This window comes from Camarhynchus parvulus, chromosome 17, assembly GCF_901933205.1.
Source record: "Camarhynchus parvulus chromosome 17, STF_HiC, whole genome shotgun sequence".
Lineage (NCBI taxonomy): Eukaryota > Metazoa > Chordata > Aves > Passeriformes > Thraupidae > Camarhynchus > Camarhynchus parvulus.
In genome coordinates, this window is record NC_044587.1 from 152961 (window position 1) to 177679 (window position 24719).

A 24719-nucleotide genomic window follows, 5' to 3' on the forward strand; every position below is an offset into this window, starting at 1 on the left:
GAAACTTAATCTTTAGTACTTTTCACAGCATGAAATTTCCTTCATACTTAGACAAGAAAAAAGAATCTATGTTATCTGTACCTACTTCAACTGTACCAAGAGGCCTTTCGGACATGTGGTTGCTGCTAGTATGAAGTGAGTGTTCTGGAATTTTCCTATCAGCATGTACATTCTCTATTGTAACTTCAGAGATCACCATTCTGCAAAAAACAGTTACAGCAAAACCTGTTTGACAAATTTGATCTAGCATGGAAGCCAATCACCTAAAGCAGCAAACAAATGGGTCTAATTCCACAAATTCATCAAACTTACTGTGTCATAAAAATCAGGTTTTAGTTTAATGTTTTCTTAGACTAGGCTGACGTGTTATCATTATTTCAAGAAGACACATTACTAGATACACTTTTTAATATATTTAATAAAGTTATATATCAACAACTTTTGGAATTTGTACTTTTGAGCACTTATTTTGGCAAAGTGAAATATTAAATACTAGTACTAGACATGCATTCCTTTCATTCAAGCTTAAGAAAACATTTACAAAGTTGACAGATAACATTTATTAAAACATGTTATAGAAAAAAAGGGGCATGGGACTCTTCTATAAGAAGAAAATATTGAACAGTAAAATTAAATTAAAACCATGCTGTACAATTAGGACAGCAATATTTATAGACAAAACTATCCAACCTCTGCAATACAGGCATAACATCTCACAAAATATCAAGATATGCAAATTTACTATTATAAATGACTTGCTTAGAATAAAAACTTATAGCTCATTAAGGAAGATTCACTTGACTTGCATAAACAGTTACATTTCTGAAAGAAATACGGAATCCCATGAATAAAAAAAAGGAGCAGCAATCGACAGACACAGGCTTCAAGCAAAAATCAGAACTTGTAATTTAATCACATTAAAAATATACCATCTTCTTTTCCAGCATCTTCCCCTAGGCCACTGACAGTTTACAGCTAATAGCTAAAGAAGCCAAGCTACCCAATTAAGCATTTAAAAGACAAAAAAACCCCAACTTTCCTTTGTTGCTTTGAGAAAGGTCCTAATTCTGTTATAGCAAAACACGCAATGTACTGCTGTGGGCTCTCATAATTCAGAGACAGTCATCTTGCTGGCACCCAGGCAAAAGTATTGAGATTACAAACCCTGATATGCCTCCATTCTTTCACGATCAATAATACTGGAACACTCAACACATCAGCCTTTGATCATCTGCCTTGCTTATGATACAGGACAGTTTCTCAAGCTTAGACACACCTCAGATGAAAAAAGCTATGACCAAAAACTGTACTGACAGTATCTTCTAGGGTCTATCTCCTCACCCATAAAACTAACGAGGAAAGTTTAAAAAATGAAACAACAAAAAAGCACTCTGCAAACCAACACTGGTGTGTGAAATAGGAACCTTCTCTCTCAAAAGGGTCCGGTACACACCTAAGCAGATTTTAACCCTGCTAACAGTTGAATTTTTCAGAATGGCAGTTACATAGATTCCATGGTAATTAACATCATAGTTACAAAATGGAATGAAAAGGAACTTAGCTGTAGTATCATTAAGTCTTCTTACCACTGCTAGGACAATGGCTTTGAAGCAGCAGGGAAGTCTGAAAGCCACCTGGGTATACAATATTTCTGGTTTTCAGAAGACACTCACTTTACTACAGCCAACAGCCACATCATCAAAGGTAATGAAGCATACGGGAAGATTAATGAAATTCATCATATACATATGCAGTCATATTATATATATACATATATATATATATATATGGATTGCTTCCCTCCTCCCCACAAGTAAGAAATAATTTTCCATACCTTGAACAAGACCACTCCATTAGCAAAGATCAGAAGCTTGACAGAAGCTGCATCTGTATATCTTGGCTTGCTATGTTCAACTGCACTGGCCACCAGTGGCAGGGACTGCAGGAGTGACACATGGCTAGCGTTTGCAGGCTGCCTTGCACTACTCAAAAGATGTTCAGCGTGCACAAAAAATGGATGCAAGCCAAAATCTCAACCAGATGTGCACATAATGATTCTGCTTAAATATACTTAAGGAAGAGTGGCAGCTGCTAGCAAGAGGTGCAGGGAGACACATGGAGAAGATACTCCTGGGTACAGGTGGAGAAACTGAAGAGCTGCTCTTGGGAAAACACCTGAAGAAGTCACTGAGAACATGTATAGACACACTCACAGAAGGACACACTCCCTGCCTGAGGAGATTCACTTCTAAGATGACTTTGGCCTACAGCTAAGCCCTGCCAGAGCAGGTACACCTCTGAAATAACTGAGTTCCACAGAAGAACCAAGCTGGAACAGACACATCCCTGAAGGGACTGTGGCCCAGTGTCACCATGAACAGTGACACTGACCAGGCCAAAGCACCAGAGGACCCCCACTAAGAAATGCAAAGCATCAGACAAGGAAGTGTGCATATGACCCCAACCTTCTCTGTGACCTGTCACCTTACTAAAGGAAATCACAGGAACTGAATACAACTCTTGGTGAAAGCAAGGGAAACTGACAATACAAAGGTGGGGAGAAGAGGTGTTAGACTTAAGGACTTAAGCTGAGCCTGAGAAAGATGGTTTAAGTGATTTTTTTATCTCCCCCCCCCCAGTACCTGAATTGGTGATTAGAAGTTGGACAAAGGGCAATAAACTGAGTTCAAGAAAAACACCACAAGACAACTGTTTCACCTGTCACATGCAAAAGTCAGGATTTTAGACATGTATCTCAAGCTGTCCTTGAATCATCAATCCTCTCAACCTGATCTCAGGACAATCAGATCAGTATTTTCCTGCAATCAACTGGTTTGATGTAAATTAACAGCAGAAAGCCAAGTGCTACAAAAATCAGTGGAGCAACATTTGCTGGACTTTCAAGACAGTGCCATAATATGGGGTAAAACAGCAAGAGGCAAATACTAAAAAGTTACTATTCATGCTAAGTCATTAAAAAAGGACATGGTTCTATAATATGATCTACTGAACCTGTTATAAAATCTTTAAAGTGTCTCTCGCAGTACATTTAATTTTAAAGCTTTATTTCAAAGTAATCTAACTGCAAATAGAAGTAACATTAAACCTTGAAATATCCCATATAAAAGTCATTCCAAGCTGGTAAAAGAAACAGTTTTGCTGGCAGCTCTGTAGTATGGTCTGCGTTCAACATTTTTGTTTTTTTTGACCACAGTTTTCAGACTGGTGTTTCTGTCCAGCCTTTTTTATGGTTAAATGGGAAGAGGCACTCTTAACCTCTTCATGCAAAACTAAAGTGACAATTGGAAAGGGGCTGAGAACCAATGTAATATACAAGATCATTCTTGAAATGAGTATGAGAATAAACACGCTGGACATGTTCAAGGCCAGGTTGGATGGGGCTCTGAGCAACCTGGCCTAGTTGAAGGTGTCCATGCCTATAGCAGGAGCGTTGGAAGTAGGTCACCTTCAAAGTCTCCTTCCAACCCAAACCATTCTATGATTCTAATGCCTTCCTTCAAATGTGATGATGGTACTTGCAGAAATGACACCATGTATGTGGTAAGGCCTTGGAGAATGGAAAAACAGGGCCACCGAGTGCGAGAACCCTTTCCTCTACCCTCATGTAAACAGGCAAGCATTATAGTATTTTTTAGTATTAAAAAGGACAGCGTTAGCAGTGTGTAAACAAACCATAGAGGGAATATAATTTCTAAGTTTAAAAAACATACTTATTAAGTATTATGGTTTGGTTTTTTAGTTGTTTTTGTTTTTGGGGTTTTTTGTTTGTTTGTTTTTTGGGTTTTTTTTTTTTTGTAGTTTTCTTTTTTTGTTTTGGTTTTGTTTAAATACAAAGTGCTATACATTAAGCAGGTTACAGTGTTAGTGAGCAAAATCCCTGTTTCAGTACCTTGATCACAAAGGTTAAACATGGCCACCATGGTATTTCTAGAGTTCAGTTAAGTGCTAAGAACAGGAACTCTGTGGTGCTGATTATTCATGCCCATTGCCAGCAATGGGTTCATTGTACTTGGGAACATATGTTTTAACAAAATTCCATATGAAAAAATATTTGAATCATTAGAAGATTAATAATCAAGAGCCTCTTAAAAAAAAGTTTTTAAGTAGAATGCCAGTAAAGAAATTACAGTAATTACAGCTCACTGAGTAGAAAACCCTCAGCTTGCAGCAGACATTCACTTTCAGGATACAGTTCAGTTGTATCTTAAGACAATTTGTAACTGGGAGTTCAAAAAAGAATCTGAAGTGTAATAATCTTGGTGTGGTTTTGCTTCACCATACAGGGTCATCTGTTCAGTACATTATCCTGCACACAGCAGTGCCTAATACAGAAATTGGGGTCAGACAGGCTTAGGTCTTATTAATGCTGGTTAGCTTTTTCCCCACGTGGACAGCACTGTACTTGGTTATCACCTCTTCCTATTGTATTCTATGTATGTTCTTTCCTTGTCATATTTCAGTAAGCTACAAAGAAGCTTTTGCTTACTAAGAAGCAATTGCTTTTGCATTGGACTGCATTAAGCTTTCAACCCCAAAATCCTGTTGTCACCTTTACAACTGATGCCTTAACTCAATCTGCAGAGCTGGCAGCATCCCTTAGAACTATACACATTCCTCCATCTATCGCCATGAATGAGAGCCCCACACACAGATCCTCATCTTAACATAGAACAAGTGTCACTCCCAGCAAAAATACCAGCTTCAGACATAAGCATGGTACCATGTTCTGCAGTACCATTACAAGATCCAAATCACATACTTCCTACTTTTTTCCACAAGCAACTTTGAGGAAGCAAACAACTCTGCTTGTGATCATCAGTCACAGTAGTTCAGTACCAAGAATCAGTATTATATACTATTCAAATAGTAAAGAATTAAAAGTATAAATACCTATCAATGACTATGTAATTTTCCTAAAGCAGGTTTCTAAAACTAGATAAAAGTTCTCACAGAAGTTTTTGTACCAATAACAAGTTCATGAATCCAGAGTTTGGTACTTGCTACTGTAGTAAGCCACAAAAATTTGAACAGAAATTTACACTTTAAATATTTGATTATTTTGACTAAGTTCCAAATGTTACATTTTACTTTAGTTGGTGTCTTATTTTTTAATAAGACATACTTATTACACACACTTCTAGAAGCTCTCACAACACAGTAATTAAAATCTAATGAAGTCAAGTACAGCATTAGACCCTAGAAGAGCAAATAGAAAGTATACTTCAGTATATATTAAGTTTATATAGTGAAAACTGTAAGTGCGCTACAGACTCTAAACAGAAATCAGCACAAAATTAGACATTTATTTCACTGAAGATAAATTAAAAAAAAAGAAGATGTATAACTGAAATCTAAACCACCCTTACCACTGCCTTTCATAAAGCACTACAACAAAGGCTACCGAATGATGCACACTACCTAATGATGCTTCAGCTTGAGGTGGAATTCTCTTTATTTTTTCTTCATTTAAATGTGAATTGTATAAGTCAGTTTGGTCATCTTAGTTTTCTTTTCCATTAAGGAGTACTACCTGAATTTCTCATTCATCTAAGTATTTCCAGGATTTTTCTCAATTTAGAGCTGAGTTTTACTGTGAATTTAGAGGACTTGGAAATACAAGATGGCTTCTGAATACTGCTGTGATTACAATCAATCTCAGATCTCATTTTGCAGGCACATTTCAGATTAGCCACATACACTTCCCACAATAAACATCTGAAGTAATATTGCAGGAAGCAAAATACATTTGATCTGTTTATACCAGCATACTTATTAAAACTTTTGTTTTGAGAACATACAATAGCAAGTACCAGACATTATTTGCATAATTAGTTTATTTTTCTTACTCTACTAAACAAACGTAAGCACTAATGTCTTAGTTCATCTCAGTAGTACTCTGCTCAGCTTTAGAAGCCTGATAGGACTTGGTACAAGAGGTCACATGCCGATGAAAACTGTCCCGCCACATAAATCTTTTCCCACAGATGTTACACTCATACGGTTTTATGCCTGTATGAATTTTCATATGGCCTACAAGATGGTGTTTCATTTTGAATTTCTTACCACAGACACCACAGCCATAAGGTCGAAGACCAAGGTGCATACTCATATGCCGATCTCTCTGACTTTTGTGTGTAAAGCTTTTTCCACACTGACAAGGATAGAGCTTATCGGCATGGGAGAATCCAGTGAGAGACGTTTCTTCTTTAATCCCAGCAGCCATATCAATGCTTTCACCATAGCCTGCTGCCATCATAAGATCCTGTCTGTGAGCACTTAAATTTCCATCTGCCCTTTCACCGGAAAATTCTTCCATAGATGAGCCATAGAAGTCAACTTGTTCATCATAATTACTTTCATCTGCCTGTTCATCAAATTCTGTTTCCATCTTTTTGTCACCTATGTGAAAATCTTCAACACCTGAAGACTGGATTGAGTGATCTGTCTGGATGGTATTAATGGATTCAGAAACTTGGTGTTCATCATAAGGGTTATCAACGCCTTCACAGTCTTGTTCAAACCTTTCTGGTTTCACATGGATCCACCGCTTGTGAGACATGATACTGGGTTTGCTATACATTGGTCTGCTATACTGGTACTCTGCACTATCGCTAGTTCCCTCTTCCCCATCCTGACTGGTCATTCCAGTGCTAAGTCTATCATGTTCTGTTGAAGAATTACTGGGAAGGTACTCATGTTCTGTCAGCTGACACGACAGTTCATCTTTAGAGCTCTCTTCTTCGTTTTCGCCATCTCTTAGTTCCTGCACTTTGTGGAATTCTGTCTGTCCTCCAGAGCCAAGTTCAAAGGTTTCAACAAGGCCATTGTAGCTACTACTGCTTGGGGACTGATGGTCACTGCCATGATTCATCTTCTGACACAGAACTGTTGGGTTTCCCTCAAGCACTTCCGTGCACTTATCCACTACGTGCCACATCTGAAGGAAACTTGCTGCTGTCAGATAACTAACAATTTCTGGCGCAGGCATTACCAGCCGGCCTGTATAGGTAGACAGAAGAATGTTTTCAAATACTCTGGGATTCATCACATCAGGCAGGACTATTCGTCTGCTGTTTTTCAGGAGAACCTGATCACAGAAATATGGTGAACTAGCTGCAAGAACAGCTTTATGGGCTCTGAAGAGATGGCCCTGAACCACAATGGACACATCACATAATTGTCCTTGCTGGCGCTGTTGGTTTAACTTCTGCAAAATGGTGCTAGAAAAATCTGGAAATTCCACTCGAAAGGAGCTTGACCCAGACTCCATTTCATTACAAATTTAGTGTTGTGCTGTAAGAAGAAAATAGGAAACAAAAATAAGAAATAAAATTAGAAATTCTGCTTCGTCAAGTATTGACCTTTCCATTTTCTTCTACGTTTTTTTTCTTTTTTCTTAACAGACTCACACGGAACTCAACCTTTTGCCATTGTTGTACTCTCTCAAGTCATCTCACTTCTCTCTTCCGGAAGTTCTACTAAGGCCATAAATTGCTATGCCAGAATATTTTGTTATGTTTCTTCTCTTCAAGAGGACTCACCAACTACAGCAGGAGCTACAAACAGCAAACTATCCACTAAGCATTTCAAACATGAGTTTAGGCAATGAAACTATTATTTCATGGAATTATACAGCAGAGTTCTAACTCCAGGATGTCCCACAGTTTGTACCAGCATATGAAAGATTTTATATTTCAAATGCCAACAAAATCATCTCATTTGTCCCCCAACAAACACTGATTTTACTCATTAAATATTTCACTTAAGATTAATTTTTCAAAAGCAACTGTATCAACTCACAGGATGACACTGGAAGCACAGGCAGAACCTCACTAAGAGTAAGGTTTATGACCCTTCTCATGTATTTCCCTATCGTTTCACTAACTGAAAGGTGGAACAGCAACAGCTTGTACAGTTTTTAATTCCAAGCTTATTGAGATATTTGGGTTAGGGCTAGGATTGCAATGTTCCTTTAGAGAAATCATACAGGTGAATCAAGAAATTGATACCTTTGCCACACAAAATTTTTCCTGCTTGTTCCTTGTGTATTTGTAACAATATAATAATTACATGACAGAATCTCAGCTAAGAGCTCCCAAATTTTCACATCTGTATTTTCACATAATCCAGATGTCTTACAAAAAGATTAACAGCCCTTTTAGCAGTAATACAACTTTTTCAAATGCATACTTGAAATTTTAAATTGAATTTGAGATAAATTTGTTATTGTAATTTGAAATGGCAGAAGTTTAAATGCCACTATGAAAAACCAACATTAACTGCTTGAGTAAGTTAAACTTGTGCAATTTTTCTATTTGACAATGTGTAAATTGAGTGCTATGGGATTCCTGAAAAGCCACGGAGCAGCAAGTGGTTTCAGCGGTCAAAGTCCACGAAGTTGCCACCCACATAATTGCAGAAGACCACCTTTAAATTTACTGTCTTCAGCACTCCTCAGGTTCTTTTCCTCAAACACCAACCCTCTTCAAAACTGAATCAGCTACCAATACTTTTCCAGTGAGCAATGGAATACTGCCCCTGCCAGTTCAATTGTTAATTTTTCTCACCACTTTGCTTAAAACAATTTGACAAGTATTTCAAGTTATCTTATACCTTGTGTATATTACATCCATTTTTTCAAACAATCAGATTTTCTTATACAGATGCATTTCCTTACCCTCCTTCAGAATATTCTCAGATTTAAGATTCTATTTTTCAATATTTGCCTACAAAAAAATAAGCCTTCAGAAGATATTCAACTGAAGTTTAAAAACAGATGCCTGCAGAATTCATATACAACTACTGATAATCTAAACTGCCATCTTTCAGCAGGGAGTCAGCATGTCACCACAAAAACATTTCCAGATGATAGCAGATTTTTTTGTATTTTAAGTTGTCATGCAGACAAAATGTAAGAGAAATATTTTCAATTAGCAAAGCCATACAAGTCAAGCAAACTGGTTTTCGAAACGAGTTTCACTCCCTCCTTCTACAATCTGTTTTGTTTTGCAGTTTTACTCCAAACTCATACAGAACAAAGTCTTCCTACTTCAACTAATAATAATATAAAAAACAATCTCCATGTTGGAGCATTGAGTAGAACATACAAGTCACATTTAATTTGCTTTAGGATACCATTAGTCCTAACAAGTGCTAGCAGGGAGCTCCTTGCCCTCTCCACGCGCAGGCCCGCAGACCTTGATCTCTCACCCTCCCAGCGCCCCCGCGATGCTGCCGCGGCCGCACTGGCGGGGCCCGGCCAGGAGCCGCTCCGGCCGCGAGACCAGACAGGCCGCAGCGACTCCCGCGGCCGCGCGGAAGCGCCAATAGGCTCCGGCCGGAGCGGACCCCGGTCCCGGTCGCACCGGGGACACCGACCCGGCCCGACAGAGCGCGGGACCGGCGGCCGCGGGGCGTGGGAAGGCCTCGCGCGCCGCCCCGCCTCAGCGCGGACCCGCGGACCGGGGCCAGCGGCAGCACGGCCGCCCGGGGTCCACGAGCGGCAGCGTCTCACCTGCGGGTCGCGGCGTCTCTCTCATAGCGGAACGCTGTCGGTGCGGCCCCGGCCCGGCCCTGCCCGCGCCCACCCCGGCCCGCACCGGAAGCAGCTGCCCCCCCTTCTGCAGGCACTTCCGCGTCCCTGTCACGTGACGCTCGCCCAGCCCTTCCGCTCCCCACCCGCAGGGGCTCTTACGCGGGGCGGTGGTGGCGCCCCCTGCTGGCTCCGTTTGGGAGCGGATGGATTTGAGCGGAGCGCTCAGTAGGAACGATTCGCACCCCAAAACCCCCTGGGCCGAGCTGTCCTGTCCTGTCCCGTCCCGTCCTGTCCTGTCCTGTCCTGTCTTGTCCCTTTGCGCCGCTGCTGCTCCCCAGGGCAATACTCTCAGCGCTGCTGTGAGCACTGCCAGGAGGGGACCACAGACAGTACAACTGAAGCCCGCCGTCCTCGCCGGGCGCTGGCGCGACCCGCGTGTTCCGCACAGATCCCTGGTGTGCTGGGGCACGGGATTTGTCCCACCGCCAAGCCGTTCCAACGGGCACGCAACCAACACACCCGTGTCGGAACCCTTGCACCGCTCGGGCTCGGTCCCGCCCCGCTGCGGCCCGCAGAGGGCGCTGCTCCCCACAGAGGCCGGACCCGAAATCCGCCCCTTTCTGCGGGAAAATGTCCCAAATATACTGAATAAAAATTAGTATTAATTATGCTTCATCTTTAATATTTTTTAAAGAAAACGGACGACAATATCTCAGTTTTTAAATGCATCACAAAGACTTCAGCTGCATCGGCCTTCCCAGTTGGTTGGCAGCCGTCGATGCAGCCCGGGCTGGCTCTCTGTGCGCCGGCTCCGCGCACACCCGGGCAGAGCCCCGCGCACACCTGGGCAGAGCCCCGCGCACACCCGGGCAGAGCCCCGAGCACACCTGAGCAGAGCCCCGAGCACACCCGGGCAGCGGCCCTGAGCACACCTGGGCAGCGGCTGCAGCCTCGGCAAAGCTCTCGGAACCGGGGCAAGAGGTTCTGTGGGGCAGAGCCGTCCCACCTCTCAGCTCGTGCCCCTGAAAATCTCACTTGAGTGAAAGCCATAGAGGTTTCCTGTGGCTGAACTGGAGCAAGAGAACGTGCTAAAACCCTGGGGTAGGAGGGAAAGCAAGCTGTTTCATGGGAGCTGAAGGAGTTCTCGTAGACAGAAGCCATCCCCACTTTAGCAAGCACTATATCTGAACAGAATTTGATGTCTTGCCTGTATTTTCAACTCTGGTAGTGCACATTCACATATTAAGTACATATCCTTCCTACATTAATAGGACTGGAATTCTAATAAAAACTGTAATACAGAAATGAGAAAAGAGAAGGATGATGTTTAACATAACACGATTATGTAGTTGTCTCTTACAGGCATTATGAGAGTACATGACCAAATAAACCACTACATAAGAATGATAAGCAGTAGGGCAAGGAAGTTTTGAGAGATGAAATAGCACACAGCTAACCAAAGCATTAAACATGAGTGTGGCATGAAAAACACTTTGGATTTCCTTCATGTGATCAGTTCTGCAGTCTTCATGTGATAACACTGACTGCAGGAACAGGACTGCAGGGTCAAGGTTAGTTTGTTAAATCAAAATTTATGTTTTACAACGGAAGCAAATGGAAACAGCATTAACTAATGTTTGTATGCTTTACTTTTTCCTGAGGTTATGGAAGTTTGGGTCAAATTCATGAATGATCATTCAGCTAAGCTTAGAGACTATATTTTTTTCTCCTTTGAATGCTTTTCTTATTATAGCATGTTTTTAAACTCCTCTGTATTCCCTGCTGTGATTAATTTAAATAATTTATTTTTAAGGCAGTGGGTTTCATACCTTTTCTGTTATAGCAAGAAATACAGTGTTCTAATAAGTGAACTGAAAGGGAATTTTTTTCTTGAGATTTGATAGGCTGACACAGGTGTCTCTCCAAAGCATATTTGTTTGGATTTTGAGATGGAGACAGTCTGCATCACCTTGCCTTTGTTAACAAAAGGTCTCTATAATTCTTGCATGATAAGATTCTACAGTTTTATGAGGATAACAGCTCTTTAGGTTCACTCTGATGGTGAAAAAAGTGTCTTTAGGTCTGTCCTATAATGTTCATGTATTCTGAAAGTTTGTATTCTTGGTACATCTAGTAAGGTGACACTGGTTATACTTTGCTGTATGAGTCAGACTTCAGCTACCAATCTACTCAGAAGGGCAAACCAGTACTTGTGGTTTCTGTGTAGTTATACAGAAAAGTTTCCTTCTCCAGAAGACTTGAGGCTCGATGCCACAGACCCTGCTCAGATAAACCTTTTGCTAATTTTCAATGCTGGAGAACTTGTCTCCGAGACAAATAGGAAGGGTATTTTTTCTTTAATCAGCTTCTTCAGAGTTTTAAAATTTCTTTCTCTAAGTGAGAAGAAAAAATTGATACAGCTGTAATTATGTAGGGTGGGTCATTTGTATGTTGTTAGTTTTGGTTTTACATTTGTATAAAATTTTATATTTCAACAGACAGACACTGTCTCTAAATGCATTGTAGCACTACTGCTCAGAAATACAACAATTTATTGATCTCCCCATTATATTATTGAAGAATTAAAAAACCAGTGAGCATTAATGGAAGCCTAGGAAATAATTATGTGTGTATCAAATATTTATTGTTTGCTCATAAAAAAGGGAATGCCACAATGATAAGACAGATACACTTTAAAATGTAACAAAAAGAATTGTAAAATTTTATAGCACTCATCAAGAGGAGGAAAGTATTCAGTTCCACAACACCTTTAAATTTTAAACAGACACACATTGCAAAGTCCCTTGAGCAAAGCTTAAATAATACATTATAAAAATATAAATTTCATTCTGCTTCTCCCCAAAAAGGGACGGCTGTGTGCTGAGAAGACCATCCAGTGCTGAAAATTGACCCCAACATTGATGCGTGCAGAAAACAAACCAACCAAACAAACCTCCATTTATGATCCAGCAATAGACTTGTTTTTATTGTACTTATAAAATATACATAGCCTTTTATTGAATTGCCTGCTGTCGAAATCTGCAAGAATTTTATTGCTTTTTACTGTCCTGGAGAGGAATAAAGCAGCAGCCTCTGTGTAATTTCATAAGAAGCAAGGACACTAAATCTAATTTTGCTGGATATTGGCTCGATCATAAAAAAACAAGCAATGACCAAAATTTAGAATTTTGGAATACAGAGTATCTGTATGTTTCTCCTCATTTGTATTTTAAAAAAATCTATTATATTTATATCTGAACACAGACCACATTACAGTGCACTGTGTGCACTATTGTAAGCTTTGCATTTATATATCTGTCATGATAGGTGCATGAGTCTGTTTCAGTATTAAATCAGAGTCTGTGCACTTTAAAGCAGTATCTCCTTTCTTCCACTTTGAAATGGGGTGGAGTAGACTCTGAAATACAATGGGAATAAGGTGGACTTGGCTACTGAATAAAATGTTTTCCTTGCCTTTTATCACCTTTCCTCTGAACTTACTGAGGGATCAAAGCATGACATGCCCAGACTCTCTCCAGAGAAGCCACTGTCCTTGAACCTGAAAATGGGGATGTAATTTTTGAGTAAAATGTGTAGGTTAGGAACTTCTCAACAAGATTCACAGCATGCTTCTGTTGGCTGTGTTTCCAGTCTTGGGATCCACTGTGTCTTTCCCAAATTTCCCAGATATCTGAGAGAATATTGGATCAATATATGCCTTGTTTTTTGTTACATCCTTTCAGGGGTGAAATGAAACTCTTGAAAAATTATTTGACCTCCTATTAGCCAAATGCTGATGTTGAGCAACAAGGTCAGTTTAACAGTTCAAGAAAAATGTAGGAAGAAAAAGTACTTTTCTATTATAAGTTTAGTTGTTTTACATGAGGCAAGGACATGCAGGATCTGATACCACCAGGCATGGTCCATCTGCTCTTATTCTGGAGGGTCCCAAAGCACTTCACAGTTAAAAGTTCTGATGCAGCTTTGACCCAACTCCTTGAAACTTTGATCACTGGGAACTGAAGATGTTCAGAATCAAACTGTTAAATTAATAACATTCCAGGACAGACAGTCAAGAAGAAAAAATAATCTTACTGAAAGTTTTGAATGCAAGGGGATATGAAAGGAGAAAATTTACAGAAGAAGCAGTATTGCACACAGATGGCTGAGAAAAAAAACTCATCTTGTCATCACAGGACATATGAGTAAGGGACTGTTTCTGTTGCTACCAGAAGACTACAGCATCTCAGTCACAATAAAGTATGGAACAGCCTGGAAGCAGGATTTTCTTTTACCAGAGCATGAAAAGCCCCTCAGTCATAATAAGACTTGCCTGTGAGTCATAAACTTGTTCCTATCTTGAGTGTTGAAAATCTTTACTGATCTTTTAATCCAAATTTTGTTTGTAAAGGACATTGAACTTTAAATTAATTATGTTTTCATGTAAAAATAGTTAATTTCATCCCAGAGAGAAACCTGCAGAAAGCTCCCAGGGGAAACAGTCGGGCTTCATTTGTGTAAACAGAATAAACACTCCTTAGGATGAATTTGAGTATCATCACAAAATTCTGTAAAAAGAAGTTAGTGCCTGTATGGGAAAATTCATTGAGAAAAATCTATAAAGCAGAAAAATATTTTAGCTCAGCTTTAATAGAGCAGCTAGGGGGAAGATGCATCTCTGATGTTGAGGTGGGTGCTTTGGCCAGTACAAGGTTGCCCTGCCCATCACTGGTGATGGACAGAGCCTGTTTAAGGCAGGTAGCAGAGCCAGCACTGAGCAGTTCTGTGGGACGGGCACGTTGAGGTGCTGGGCATGTGGGCTGTCCTATCCCACCCTGTTTGAGGCACTGCATGGAAGGTGCAGATGTAGCTGGAAGCACTTCAAAATTTACTACTAAATTGTGGTGGTTGTTACAGAGGTTTTCTGAGAGGTAAAAAGAAAATTCTGTGTCATGTGTCTCAAAAAAAAGTGCCTTATTCTCAGATATTTCTTTACACAATGTAATTGCATTCCATCTGAATTTCTTTTGGTCCTGTTTTTTTTTTTTTTTTACTGCGCAGGCACTTATGAGGAGATATCTCTCTGGAAGCACCTTGGACAAAAAAAAAGGTAAAAAATTATTTGGCGTCATAGGGTAGATCTTGGTGTTTTCAAGAAGCAGCTTGATGCCAATGACTGCAAGCAGACACCTGTTTTGGAATAAACTGAAACCAGACTCCTGCAGGAATCATTTGTTATCAGAAGCTGGCTCTTTAAAGCTCTTAGATACTGGATACCTGCAAAAATTCAATTCATTCTTTCTTGTGAAGCAATCTGATTCTAAGTGTTTTACTGTCAAAAATCTGTCACAAGGCCAGGAACAAGACATAGGGCTCTGTGTATGTACTGGTCTTGGCTATTCTTTCAGTAACCTCAATGAAAAAGGAACTCAAATGGAGCTTGAATGGGTAGTTACTGAGGAAAAGAAGCCATGTTAACCTTTCCTCAGATGTACAGGTATGAGAGTTATCCAAAAATGAAGGGCTACAACTTTGAGCATGTCACTGGTATAAGGTCAAAAAGTGTCAGAAAGGGTCAGCCCTGCAAAAATTGACTCTGCGAGTGGATCCTCTTAAATATCTGCTCTATTCCTAAAAGTGTATCTCTGGAGAACTGTTCAGACTGGGGGTATGCTGTGATCTGCTCATGCAGGGCAAGTTCTGTATGGCTGTGTGAATGAACTAATGGGCAGGAGACAGCTGGGCACCCTAGCAAAGGGTGTGTGGGTCCAAAACCTGCAGCAACCCCAGGCCTGGTGCTGGGGAAAGCAGGTCATCCCCCAAGGCTAAATAGTTTCAGAGGCCAAAGTGAGTGTTGTCAGCCAGTTTGACACTGAAATTGCATACTTTTAGTTTTTTGGGTGGTTTTTTTTTTCTGTAATGTGAACTACTGCCTTTAAAATCAGTCTGTTTGGGGATTGGTGGTGGTGTAAGTCTTGCTTTTGTGAGGCTACAACTCTACTGCACACAAAGAGTTTTTGTTGACGTGTGGCCGAGTCTCAGGCAGGACAGCACACAGCCAGGGCTTTCTGCTGTGACTCAGCTGATTAACTCCATAGATCACCCTTCCTGTGATGGAATCAATGGTTGTGGTTAAAGGTCTCTTAAAAGGTTTTTCCAGTAATGACTTTGTAACAAAGCTCCCACCAAATAGTTTAGTGCCATGTGATTTCTCCTTTATTGATTTCAATAAAAAGGCTAATTTGGAGATATGCTGGATTGTCATTTCTGGGTGGAGGATGGTTAATATAACCAATGGCATTGCTATGGCACAATGGAGACATCGACCCTGACACACAGAGAACAGAGAGAGTTTAGCTGGCAAAGAAAGATGTTCCAAGTGCATATCCTTGTCTTGACAAGATATAGCAGCTACCCAGCTGCATGCTGGTGGAAGTGCATGTAAAAAGCACAGCCAGATTGGCCAGGTTCTCGCTTGTTCTAGAGAACCAGAACCTGTGTCCAGGCCTCCTTGGTGTCCTGCCAGCCCAGGACCATGGTGTGGCTGCCAGCCCACTGAGGCTCTCAAGGGACAAGGCCATCCTGCTGCAGGCAGGGGGACAGAGCCAGCCTGGCCCACCAGGGTCTCAGCCCAGGGTGGAGCAGAGTGGTGGGCAGTGCCCCATGGTGGGAGCCAGCTCTGCCAAAAGGGGGACCACAGGTGTTGTGGACATGGTGCTGGCCTGCCCCAGGCCCTGGCTGTGACCAGGCTGAACCTCCAGAACCACAGCGACATTCGGACCAAAGCTGCTCCCCTCTGTGCTCCCAGACCACGTTAGAGTTTGCAGGGTCAAGCAATCTCTGTGCAAGGAGCTGCCTAATCCCCTGAGCCAGGAGATCATGGAAGGCCCCTGAGCACAGCCAGGGAGGTTCCTTCACCTCTGCATGCTGTTAGAATTCACAGAGATTATTTCTTCTGGGCTAATATTTCCTTGGGTTTAGATCCTAATCTGTTCACTGCATTCTCTCATAAGTGTTGGGATTATAAATTCTAATGCTTTTCAGAGTGACAGGACTACGCTCAGAAGAAGGCTGCTGTCAGAGAAGGCGATGCAAGATTTGCCACAATAGTTTAAGAACTTGCCTAGGAAAAAAAAACCACTTCAGTGTCAGACTCTGAAGTACATGGCTCTGAGCCATTTGAGAGTGTGCCCATAGCTTTTTAAAGAATTCTGGCTTTGGAAATATTAGCTTAAGTAGTTCTGAGCAATACTTCAGGAAAGTATTATATTGGCTTTAGCTACTGTAAGTCCAGCATTAGTAACAAAACTCTGGTTAAATACTTGAAGAAAAAAAACATTCTCAAAAAACTTGATCTGTTTAAAAGCATTATCCACTTTGGTTATATTAAAAGTTCCCTTATTTCAAAAGAAAAGGATTCAACAGATTTTTAAAAACCCACCAAACTAAACATAGTTTGACAATGAAGAAAGCCTGCTTAGCTGTGATCTCTTCTAAATACTAACCTCCATTCAGTGCAACATAGTGGGAGCTTGCAGCTGCCTGCTGAGGACTCTGTGGTTTGCATCTTCTCTAAATGTCGTTATGGAAGGTGAGTTAGTCCCAGTACTAGCTGCTTGAGCACCAGTTGCTTACAGCCCCAGACCTAGCACAATGCAGGCAGTGGAAGGACTCACACTCATTTCCAGAGTGATGGAGCTAAGCCTGTGGTGACAAGGGCCTGTTCTCATCTCCTTTCCAGACTTAAAGCAGAGAACGCAACTGAGGGAGAGGTCAGTGAAACATCATATCCACTCTCTGCCCTGTCTTCCTAGTCCTCTCATCAACTTTGGATCTTCATCTTTCTTCTCCCATACCACCCAGTCCCTCCTCTCAGAGAAGTGCTGGTAACTCCTGAGACTATGTGGTATTAAAAGTAACTTGGTAGTCTTATTTCCAAGCAAGAGTGTATCCAGTTGCTCTAGTCTGTAGTTTCTGCCTGTGTTTTGACTTGCTGTGACCATAAAATTATGTTATAATGTATTTTCTGCATGTTTAGCTTTTGCATGTTGTTTACTCAAGGAAAAGCTTGGAAACCGGTATGTGTATGACGTGTGCATGTGCAAATCTGTGCACGCACGAGGCCGCGCCACGTGTGTGTAAAGACGAATAGCATGTGGAGACCTGCTTTCTCGTTTTGTCTGCTTTTACTTTCACACGAGTGGACGCATCACCCAAGCGCGTATCTCTAGCTTCCATGATCTGATAGGGGAGTTCTTCAGTTTTCATCTCTGCTTATAAGTTAAATTGGTCAAATCACTGTGGTTTAAGATAGAAAAACACAACAGAAGCTGCTCAGCTGAATGATTTTTAGCACAATATGAAGAAAAAAACCAGGTCTGGCTTCTCTTTCAAATAAGTGCTGCGCTCTGCAGAGCAAAGATCAAGCCAAAGTTCACCTTATCAGCTGCTGTACCTCACCTGGGGCTCTGTTATTGATAGGTCTGTCATCCTCCCTAATATTGGAGGGGTAATAGCAGCCGATGATTAGGCCACTCTCAAGCTATTAACTACATTTCTTATCCCTTTTATAAGAGCTTCTTAGTCAGCTGGGAAACAAAGGCTGCCTTCAACGAACAAGAGCCCAAATTGTGGGTCTGCATCCTGCAACCTGAAAGACACAACTGTTGCACTTAGAGGAGCCTCTGATGGCAGCGAGGGGGTGGATGTCAAAGGTTACTCCATGGTGTTATCTGAAATGAGCAGGCTCTGGCTGCCTCTTGTGCTGACAGAAGCTTGCAGAGAAATTACAGAAAATTGCCTGTTTTGTCAACATTTTCTCGTGAGGTTTAGAAAAAAAAAAGGATTCTAGTTTCAGCAAGTCAAAGGGGCTCAGTTAGCCTAGAAGTGACTGACAAACACTCTATTATTCATCTATGTAAAAAAGTGATATTTTATATCATTTCTTTGAGTGATTGTTAAGTGACTGGATAGTGACACTGACATGCAAGCTAATCCCAGTAATATTTCCAGTTATTGTTTGAAGGCAGACTTACATATTTGTCAGCACTGACAGTAGGTATATTCAAAAAGAAGTGGTGATGAAGAACCAGTGCCTAGTCCAATCCCAGTGCACTGGGAGGACCTGTACCCTCAGATCTCAGTGCAGAATGCACAGGCAACGGACAGGACTGTGGTAGAAAAGGCAGTCATGTAGTCCCTTTAACAAGCCTTTCACCTAGCGTAAAACCACAGAGATAGGACTCTGTAGTCCTATCTAGTAGTACAATAGGACTTCTGCCACAGTGTAGCTTGAAAAATGTTTTACTGTCTGGCTCTTGTTTTAGCCATACAGCAGAACTTTTTTTCTGCACAGACTGTTACTGAATTGGAAATGTTTTTACAGGAACGAATCATCCAGTAAGCTTGAAAAAAAGTGTCCTTATTAAATCTTGCTTAAGGATGGTGGATGGAGACAGTGAAAGAATCGGATCTGTAACTCTCCTTGCTTTCTCACAGAACATGGAGTCTGGTGACTGTTGCCTGTTGTGAGGCAACTGCCCTGTGTAATTTACCTTTGGAGGCTCATTGCTGGTGTCATGGGGAAGAAAGGCATGTTTAGCAGAATACAATTCTAACTAGCCTGCCTTATCATAAGCCTGAAGAGTGGTCATGTTACAATTTATTGCTGATCCCTAGCATTCTACTGAAATGGCCCTTGTGTCCTCCAGCATTTGTTCAACACTCAGGGTAGCTGCTGTCATAGGTACATGCTAGCTGTCACATTGCAGTCATCACCAGCTGGTACCCCAGCCCTGTGCTGTGACAGCGGCTTGGAACTGTGATGCTTCCCTCAGTTGTTTGCACTGGGCAGAGCGGATGCTAGAGGTGACTTTATGAGGCTGGTAAAGGCTATTTACATCTTAGATGAACTGATGGCTCTTAGCTACAATTCATAAAACCATTAATGACTTATTACTGTGTTCCTGCTGGTCGGTGGATGTTGTCAGATTGCCAGAGAAAACACGACAGAGCAACTGATCTAAAAAGACAATTTGGAACAAACATGCATGAATATACTATGAGACATTATCTAGGATCAAGTATGAATTTTAAAATAAATGTAGCTTAGTAGTATATCTGGGATCAAGTATGACTTTTACAGTAAGTGTAGCTTTGAAGTACTCCACCGACATGTGTTTTGAGAAAAGATTACTTTGGTAATAAGGTGCCTTTGGCATTGGTGCTGCTGGTGACAGAAGGCTTACAGTGAAGGAAAGAGATGTAAAAGCACAGCAAAGGCTAGTGGTGTTCAAACTGGGATTGCACTCTTGGAATGCTCACCAGGAGTTGCTGGCATTCACATGTGGAGTCACTGCAAAGTAAAATCTATGGAAGTGCAGACACTGTGGATGTAGGATGTTTGGGTGCCCTCAGTCTTAGGGAGGAGTGAAAACATATTTTAGCAAGGAGAAAAAACGGTTTGGAAGAGCAAATTCTGCAGACAAACTGCAACCTTTAGTCAAAGAAAAGTAGTTCATAAAAATTGGACAAACTTACTACAAACTGTTAGAATTACATTACTGAAATCTAAGCTCTAGGGTTACTCTCTCATTCTTAAAATGATACAATGCAAATATCAGTAAGTCTATAGGCAGGGAACAAAAAGTGTTCAATTTTACTGTAAATAACTTGGTTTTGTTGAGAGAAGAGATGAAAAAGAGAGAATGTAATAATGAGAAATAAAAAAAGTCCACAGAAAATCACACTCACATTTATCCTTGCTCATAATGTAAGAGCAAATGCAGCTGAGGACAGGAAAGGCTCTTCTACCTAGTCTTTAGAACTCTTTGTAGAGTTCTAAAGACTAGAACTCTAGTCTTAGAACTGTTTGTACTATACATAACACCAATGTCGCAATTATACAAAGGTGTGACAAATTTTGTGCAACAAGAAACACCAAACTCTTATCGTATGAAACCATAGAAGCTCAGGATTCAGCATGCTACTTGTTAGCAATATTCTGTGATGTGTTGATATAATTATCTTTCCTCCCTTAGCTTATACTTTCCAACTGGAATATTAATAACTGTAAATGAATCTGTATTCTACCTTCTTCTTTGTGAATTGAATTGGGGAGCGCTGCCTTAGAACTTTTCATGCACAAGAAGAATTGATATGTAGAAATAATGTAAACATGACTGTTGATACTGTTCACTCGCAATGGTATTTTATTCTTTAATGCTACTTTGGAGAGCCTAGTAGTATTTCCAGCAGCCATAAAGTTGAATCTCTTGAAAACTTGGTGTCCCTTCTTTTACTTCTCAGCAGTGACAGTTCAGATCTACCTGCTACAGAGCACTGGGGTGTTTCTCTGCAAGTATTTTTTTTTAAATAGACCCTTTAATATGCTCTAAAAATGCCTTTCCAACCTGAGTTTTCTCTCAGTGTTATTAATTTTTTTATTACAGATCTTGTTATTTTCAAGGTTCCCAAAGGACCTATTTACAGCAGACATTTATGGAAAAGAAGCATGGTTAAATTGGTGAAAATAACTGCAGAAGTCATAAGTAAGTAATATAAGCTGTAGCAAGGACAATGTGTGTTGCTTTAATTTCCAAAATAGCAATAGTTCAGACATTTAATTGCATTTTTATGACTTTTTTTTTTATAGATGTCTGGTGTAAAATAAGTTGCCAGTAATATGTAACTACTAATAACTTTAAGTTTCCTAAGCTGGCATTAGATTTCTTATCCAATTGGAGAGGAAGGTCACTTAATATACTCTTCCTCCTTATGAGGAAAAAAATGTGGATGGTGGATATATATCTGTGTTTTTACACTTGCATTACCTGAAATCTTTTCTTCAGTAGGAAAGATACAGGACAATTAATTATTTATGTCCTCTCATAGTCTTAGGTGTGTAAAGGGACCTTTTCTACCCAAGGGATGTTTTGAGAAGCTAGCTTAGCTTAATTTTGCAATAACTGACTCCTAGGGTCATAGCTCTATACTACTGCGCCTACCAGCTCTTATTGTGTAGGGACACAGGCTGCTGCAGTGCTCAGCTTGGGCCTTAATATTGAACTAAACAAATATTAATACCAATAGTAACTTATGAGGGTGGGAAAATGTAGCAGACAAAGACACAGTCTTGCTCTGTCTATAGGTCATGTCTGTGTTGTTCATGGTTAGTGTCCTTTGGGAAAGAGCATATCTATCCCTACCTGCAGAAGCTGGTCATGTTTTCCTTGCATGCCATGTACTCCCAAAACACCTAATTGTAATTTCTGTAGTAATTGAAGGTAAGGGGGGCTAGATGATTTTTAAAACATTGCATAGAGGATGAATGTTCTGTGCTTTGTGGCATGGCACAAAGGTGTATTGAACGCTTTTGAGGTAGTGTTCAGGGCTTGTCCTGGACAGAGGCAGAGTAATTTGTCTCTCATGCAAATTATGCATTTCTCATGCATAATTTCTTCCGGAGTATCTCTTATGTGAATTAGTCGGCTAGCTCTAGCTTTGCTTAGGTTACTTTAAGGATGGAATTAACTGCAACTAGGAAGGAACTTAAGTATTGTAACTGAAGTTTGGGTTATGCAGACACCAGGGTCTACATTAAATAAGGAGCAAGTTAGATTGGTAGGTTAGCCACCGGGAGGACTAAATCACATGTCAAGAACTAATATGACCATTTATGCAACTTCCTTCCTTCTCTGCTTCGTATCTTTAATCTTGATGCCAAAAAAGAGATACACAAATTCTCTAAACTCATAACAAGGTATTATTCACATCATGATCTCTCTCTTGACCTCTTCTTCCTCCATCTACTGACTTCTTTCTAAATCCCTGACAGTATGCTGAGGAGTCATTTATTTATTAGAATCCAGTAATGCATTACATACAATGCATTCTTCCAAGTGATGCACTTCTAATTATTCCCTTGGGGATTATTCAAGCAAAACTGATGTTGGGAATATACATTGTGACTGTTCAGGTTAATGGCCCAGTGATTCATTAGACATTCTTAGAAAGTAATTGATTGTATTAACTGTTCACTGAATAGTGTGAACCCCAGCTGCTGCACTGCCCTCCCAGCACTGGCCCAGAGCTTCTGCCATGGCAGCATCAGTGGGGCGAATTGCTGCCAGCTGTTGTGCTATGGCTGTTGGATCTCCTTGTTTTACTTTCCCCAAAGCTGGGATCTGCTGCCATTGTCACTCTGACTCTAAATCCTTCAGGAGAGCTGTGATAACATCTCAGAGTGGAGCTGCTGCTGAGTCAGGGACAGTGATATTGAGCTGGCAGTGAGGAAGGTTACCTGCTCTTTGGCACTGGCCAACATTAGGTTACTCAGTAGTCTCATTCAGTGCAGTTGAAAACAGGGCATTTTACAAACCTCTATTATGCTCAAAAGAGCAAATGCCTTGGTGAAAGTCATATTGCTCAAAGAGAATGCAGCTGTGATTTGAAGGCTCTCACAACTGCTGAAGGTGAAGACTAAATGGCCTGGAATAGTGAGAGATAAAGCTGAATGACAGGGCCTAATATGACCAGCTCTTACATCATGTACTCTATTTTTCATATGGTAGTCTTCCCCTTGCCTTTGCTGCAATGACCTAAGGAAGACAAATAGTTAACAATGCAGCTCCTATTACGCCTGAGATTTAAAGCAGCCTGTTAGCCTCTGCAAGCTATTTGTGTCCCTGTCCTTTTTTGCATCCACTCTTCTCTCTAGAATAAGGCAAGACACCTGTCCTCTGGGTTTGGCTTTGGGTTTAACACTGGTAAAGGCAATGGACCAGAAACCTCAAACCTGTGGCTGCCTGCTGACTCTTGGGTCTAAGGTTCTAGTTTTGTCTGATCAGAGATTTATAGCTATCCTCTTCCTACTCTGACAGCACAAAAGCTGATATTTACACTGAGTGATACCAGACTCTCATTCCCTTCTGGGATGACTCATCCCAGCATCTTTGTGGGCTGCTGGGTTCTCCCTGTCCTGTGTAGATCTGAGAGCTTATTCTCACAGGTCAGAGAGATTTTCTAGAGTAGAACTGACACTGAAATACGTGCCAGACGCTGTATGGAAAGATCTGCTTTAGATCTGCAGGAATTGCTGCATACTGGTGACAGAAGGAAGGCTTCCTTGTGGAATTAGCTCACCATAGAATGCTTTATCCCAGAATGAAAGTTAAAAATGCCCCTACACAGGGAGCAAAACCTGCTTCTTTGTTCTGTGTTGCTCTGAGCTTGCGGAGGGCATTGCTTGGGCAGGAGTAGCTGTGCTTACAAGTAACTTTTCCAAGTTGGAATCGCATGAGATGTAAATCACCTGAGATGTAAATGTCACCTGCCACCAAAAAGAGGCTGTCATAGAGGGGCACAGAGATAATACTGAAGACCAGTATAGTCATAACCAGGCTCTATTTGCAGGGGGGAAAAGTCTGCCAACAAAATTAATATGTATTGAAGTAAAAGCAATGCAAGACATTGGTGCAAACCTCTATGACAATGATGCATCCCACTATGGCAGCCATTATTATGACCCTTATAGTGTCTGGCTTTGAAAAACATAGAATCTGTTTCAGGCATTCTTATTTCTGATCATTTTAGATGTCAGATCAGAGAAATTTGGCAACTTGTAATTAAGGTAACAAATTGTAGAAGACTTTGTGATAAGGAGTTAAAAGTGTCACAGAGAGTAAACTTTTGTAATTACAGTTTGTTTAAATACTCCCTAAGAGATTTCATCTCTGTAATTTACTCTTGCTCAGAATGTTATCTTTGTGAGGAGTCATGGTGATTGATTACATGGTGAGTATCTGAGCAGTCAAATGGGGAAGAGTTGTGTAACCTCTTATAGAGAATCCCTAAATCTTGCAAATTCCTGACAGGACAGTCCTCCAGATATTCTGTACCTGGTCCAACCTTTACCTGGAATATATATACATATATATATATTTGTGTGTGCATGTGAGCATGTGTGTGTTATTATATCTACTTATGAAACCCGCACACCTTATAGAGAGCATTGCCTAAGTATTTAAACACTGCCTTGCTACACACATACAGAAAGCAATCTATTAAAAAATACAAAAGTAAATGCAAATCAGGACAGCTGCTCTTGTCTTAGAGTCCCTGTAGGGAGCTGTTTGGGTGTGGAGGAGCTTCATTGCTGCTGGGT

At 40.8% G+C, this 24719-nt stretch overlaps 1 protein-coding gene across 1 annotated transcript; it reads right to left on the minus strand.

The window, feature by feature from the left end:
• Positions 1–402: 402 nt before the first annotated feature.
• Positions 403–9630, minus strand: ZBTB43 (zinc finger and BTB domain containing 43). The gene is made up of 2 exons (XM_030961637.1): positions 9536–9630; positions 403–7314 (listed from the first exon to the last, which is right to left on the minus strand). The coding sequence occupies exon 2, from the start codon at positions 7289–7291 to the stop codon at positions 5897–5899; it is 1395 nt and encodes a 464-aa protein (XP_030817497.1). The 5' UTR covers positions 7292–7314; positions 9536–9630; the 3' UTR covers positions 403–5896.
• Positions 9631–24719: the final 15089 nt, after the last annotated feature.